Source organism: Limulus polyphemus, unplaced genomic scaffold (assembly GCF_000517525.1).
Source record: "Limulus polyphemus unplaced genomic scaffold, Limulus_polyphemus-2.1.2 Scaffold284, whole genome shotgun sequence".
Taxonomy (NCBI): domain Eukaryota; kingdom Metazoa; phylum Arthropoda; class Merostomata; order Xiphosura; family Limulidae; genus Limulus; species Limulus polyphemus.
The window spans coordinates 562225-567056 of NW_013665894.1; the positions used below are offsets into that span (position 1 = coordinate 562225).

Below are 4832 nucleotides of genomic sequence, written 5' to 3' on the forward strand. Positions count from 1 at the left end.
AACAATGTAAGACCATTTATAATATGGTTTATCGAAAAAGTGAACCTCAACCTGGAACCAAACAAACATTCAAACAACAATGTAAGATCGTTTATAATATGGTTTATCGAAAAGTGAACCTCAACCTGGAACCAAACAAACATTTAAACAACAATGTAAGACCATTTATAATATGGTTTATCGAAAAGTGAACCTCAACCTGGAACCAAACAAACATTCAAACAACAATGTAAGATCCTTTATAATATGGTTTATCGAAAAGTGAACCTCAAAGTCGAACTGTAAAAATTATTGCTTGGAGGGTAAAGGGATCACATGAGAAGTTTCTTAAGTAACGGATTAGAAAAGGTCATTACTGTACGAGTAACCTTTCTTAATATAGGCCTAAGAAAGACGATAACAGCTAATCCTACTGATGTTAGAGACGCAAAGTAAATTGTAAGTTAACTAAATGGTTAGCAACTTACATATTTATTACTCGTGATGTCGTGGATAGTTTGGACATCTTATATTAACATACTTTTAGAAAACTTCCATATTTTTCCTACACTCAAAATCTTTCTTGTATTTATTCGTATCAGAAAATAAAATTCTTTGAATTTTGTGTTGGAAGGAAATTATTTTATGTTTGTATAAAGTGGCTGTTAGAGAACAAATGGCTTGAAAAAGTCTTATTTCTGTTAGTCACAATATACTAAGGAGTGTTGAAATTTTAATCAAACTATGTAGATAAATGAAATTAATAGCTTACAAAATAATATGCAGTGCTGTTTATAAAGTGCTACGCACATCATGACTGTTTACTGCTACAATCAACTCTTTCACAGAATCATCGTTCATTGAAATTGGTGACATATATAAAGTTATGAATACATTTTAAACAGGTATATAAGGACAGCAATTTATGGAAAAATATAATTGTTATTTTCTTTTTCAATTTCGGTTTGGAAATGTTTTACAAAAATATTACTTTCTGGTTGTTTTCATGATATAAATATAAAAATATACAAAAGAACTACTCGGTTTACCAATAATCATATTCCACACCGAACGTTTTAAATGGAAGTATACTTTATTTCTCTCTCTTCAGTGAAATATTTCATTGAACAGGCATTCACTGAATCTTTAATAATTTCGAGTCCCCCAGTGGTTCAATGGTAAGTCTGAGATCCTATTACGGTAAAAATTGGGTTTCAATTGTGTAGCTTTGTGCTTAGTAATAAACAGAACTAAAAGTAATTTTGAAGTGAGCACGGAGAAGTAATAACACAAGCGGAAATATATTTTAAAAAATTGAACGTGTAGAAATGGGTGCACCAAAAAGTGAGGAAACAAAGTAGGAATGGGCATGGTGTAATAAAACTTTTTCAAGTTGAAACTACATGCGTATTTTCTAAAGAGAATTTCGAAGCATTTTTTTTTACTCTAAACAGATGAGGTTATTCTGAACTCAAATTTCTCAGAATGCCATAAATGCCCGTTCATAAAGCAGCGAGCATGGTTAAAAAAAGTGGATAGTTTCCATTGGTCCTGCAAATAAACTATTAGTGTGAACGTCGTGAGATAAAAAGTTGGAAGAAAAGTTGAAAATCTTGTTTTGAGCGAAAAATAACAAAAGTGTCCTCAACGTACCTTTTGTAAAAAGCTGATTTCAACTCTAGAGAACAATACTTTAACTAGATTTATTCATGAGGATAGATAAAATCATTAGCAAGAATTAATGATAACGAAAAACCCATAGCTACGTTATCAGTTCGGTCAGATAAAGCGTTTAAAAGAAAATACTTTTAAAGAGTTTTGTTAGAATCTATCATCCTTAGGGCAGAAATGGAGGCACCACAATTCTCGACCAAATATCATTTAATTTACGATAAACAATATTAGTTTGAAAACTGCTGTTACAAATCTGTAACTTCAAAGTGTAGTTTATTAAACAAAATTAACAGTATTACCGGCTGCTTTTAAAAACCATTTTAATTCAGAGTCACTTTATAAAACATAGTTAACAACCTTATGGATTACTTCGACAGACATTTTTAACTTTTAAGGTAAGTTTATTAAATATGGCTAAGAGAAAGCTAGTTTTGTGTTTTGTAGCTTCCAAGGATAAGTTGATCACACATATTTAACATCATACGCAAGAAACTACTGCTAAAAAAACAGGATAGGATAAGCATTTATTATATGAATATACAAAAATGCTGTATGACTGAATATCATACTATTTTATAGCTAAGTATATTATTTTTATATTAAATCACCACCAGAATAACTTTAAAATGCAGTTGTTGTTTTTTAAGTACATAAATCGTTTTTTTTTCTCTAGTGAATCTTCATGTATCAACATATTTCGTATGCGCGTGGTAATCATTTACTTGATATTTACATTTCCTAATTTATGTAGTAGTGGCCTGGGATTTTGTGGTATTTATAAAATGATACTGATAATTCATCTACATGTAGAATTATTGTTTTTTTTTTTAGAAACAGCAATAGTTATTTTTATATTAGTTTTTAGATATTAATACATTTTTACTTTTCCTCTCCAGTCTCCAGTTCCTTCTATTGATGAATCTCTCCCCGGAATCTTCGTCGGCGACGTGCGGTACGATCTTGAATCCTTACATTCCGACCAATTGCTGAATCGTATAAACGAATGGGATTATCCGATTTTCGAACTCCAACAGGAGGCGGGAAATTGTATTCTTAGTCAGGTATGAGTTTGCCGTGTAAAAGAAGAGTAATGTCCTTTAAAACCTCTGTAACAATACAGCAGCTCGGGAAGTAGACGTTCTTTCGCTCTCTAACGAAATTCACTGTCAATCCAGCTTTAGGCTTTTCATACTTTTAAAAAACACACAGTAAAACGTTTATGTTCTAGTAAAATTGAGCACCTGCTTAATTCCTAAGAATGATGTTTTGTAAACACAAGGCAACTGCTATGGGAGACGTTTTCTCGTAATAAATTATTCAGTTTTATGACTTAAGCCTGTACTGTACCTTTTATCCAAATCGAAATTCGATCTACTTAATGTTTTCAAACGTACGCTCTTATCCTAACAACATACGTGTGTGTTTTTGTTAAACGAACTTTTCAGTTTATACTGTTTATAAGTTTTAAGTCTATACTATATGTCTGCATATCAGATACATAAGTGGTAAATATGGAACTGAAATTATAATTGTGCCATTCGTATTTTTCATGATCTTTATAATAATTTCTTCAAGTTACTTTCCGTGTGGAGCGCTGACCTCATGTTTAACTATATATGCAAATAAAGACATAGTGCATAGAAAAAAAGTAATCATTTATGTGTGGGAAGAGAGAATCTACGGCTAATAAGAGCTAACGGCAGTTGTTGCTTTCGTTCAGATTAACTTAAAACCTAAGAAACAAAAATGTATTAAGCAAAATATTTTGAGATTTTCCAAAAATTTTAAATTAACTTATAATAAAGGCTAACAGATTTCAATGAAATGTTATGCTCTGTTAGCCGTTTTTCCAAAATCAGCAACAACTTTTGGAGTCAACTGTATTGTTGGTGTGAATGTTCTTTGTAGTAACTATGATAAAAACCTATACACTGGATAGGTGAAGTGAAGGAAAGTGTCATTGGCTACTATTAAGTTCTTCACATTATATAGCCGCACAGTAGCAGATATAATAAATAAACTTAGTATTCTGGTACTAATATAACCCAATAACACATGTTGATCAAAGTGTAGATTGAACTGGACCTCCCTTGAACTTAGACTTCGAGATTAAACAATTCTAGGAATACTAAGTTTATTTATTAACTATTGGAATGTTTAAATGTAACATTATTATTATCAAACCGTGTATAATTTTCGTAATAAGAAAACAAAAAACATCTACACTAACACAAAATAATGGTAAAATTAAACGGAACTGTCTTGAGCCCTCTCAGTCTGAGATAACTATCCAGACAAACAAGACGAAATTATAGGGGGTGTTCGATCATGTTGTACCATGTTTAGTTTTCTGTTTCAGGGTTTTCAACTTATAACACTTAATTTTACAAAATGGTTCATTCGGACATCCTATTTCTTTTGCTTGGTGTTATACTTTTCTGAGAGAATGTCTGACATTGAAAGGTCTGTAAAGGTCAAAAGACAAGCGTTAAATCATAAAACTAACCTTTTTTTTGTGGAATATATTTTCTGGGAATTTCTCATTATTTCACACACCCTAACCCTTATTACAGTAGAGCGTTTTGAAATGATTTGCATGAAATTCACACCCTACCCATTATTACAGAATAGTATTTTCAAAATGCCTTCCGTAAATTTCCACATCCTACCCCTTATTACAGTGTAGCATTCCCTAATGAATTGCATGAACTTTCACACTTTAGCTCTTATTGCAGTATAGAATTCTCTAATAACTAGCCTTTATTACAGTATAGCGTTTTCAAATGCTTTCCGTGAATTATCACATCCTACCCCTTATTATATTATAGTGTTTTCTAATGATTTCCATGAATCTTACACCCAAGCCCTTATTAGAATCGAATGACGTCATGAACTCTCACACCCTAGCCCTTTATATCAATGAAATGAAAGATTAACTGTTAGTGAAAATAATATATATAAAATCAAAATACTAGTTGTTCTTTTCTAAACAGTAGTCTTTTCATTTCTTATATATTATTTAATGCAGTTTTTTTTTCAGGCTTATGGTAGACCAGGAAAGCGGGAGTTATTTTATTAGGTCGTCAAAAGATTATTGTCGCATTTTTTTAGATGAAAAAACCCGAACAACTTATATATCCAAACAAAACATTTATTAAATGAAATAGTCTCCATTCTTA

General features: G+C 31.1%; 1 protein-coding gene across 1 annotated transcript in view; it reads left to right on the plus strand.

Moving 5' to 3' along the window:
• The window catches only part of LOC106457036 (cGMP-inhibited 3',5'-cyclic phosphodiesterase A-like), a 307645-nt gene that overhangs the window by 256414 nt on the left and 46399 nt on the right, over window positions 1-4832 (plus strand). Inside the window, exons 6-7 of the mRNA XM_022382847.1 lie at window positions 2550-2714; window positions 4013-4116. Of these exons, the coding sequence (XP_022238555.1) occupies window positions 2550-2714; window positions 4013-4116 (269 nt within the window). The remainder of the gene's footprint in view (window positions 1-2549; window positions 2715-4012; window positions 4117-4832) is intronic.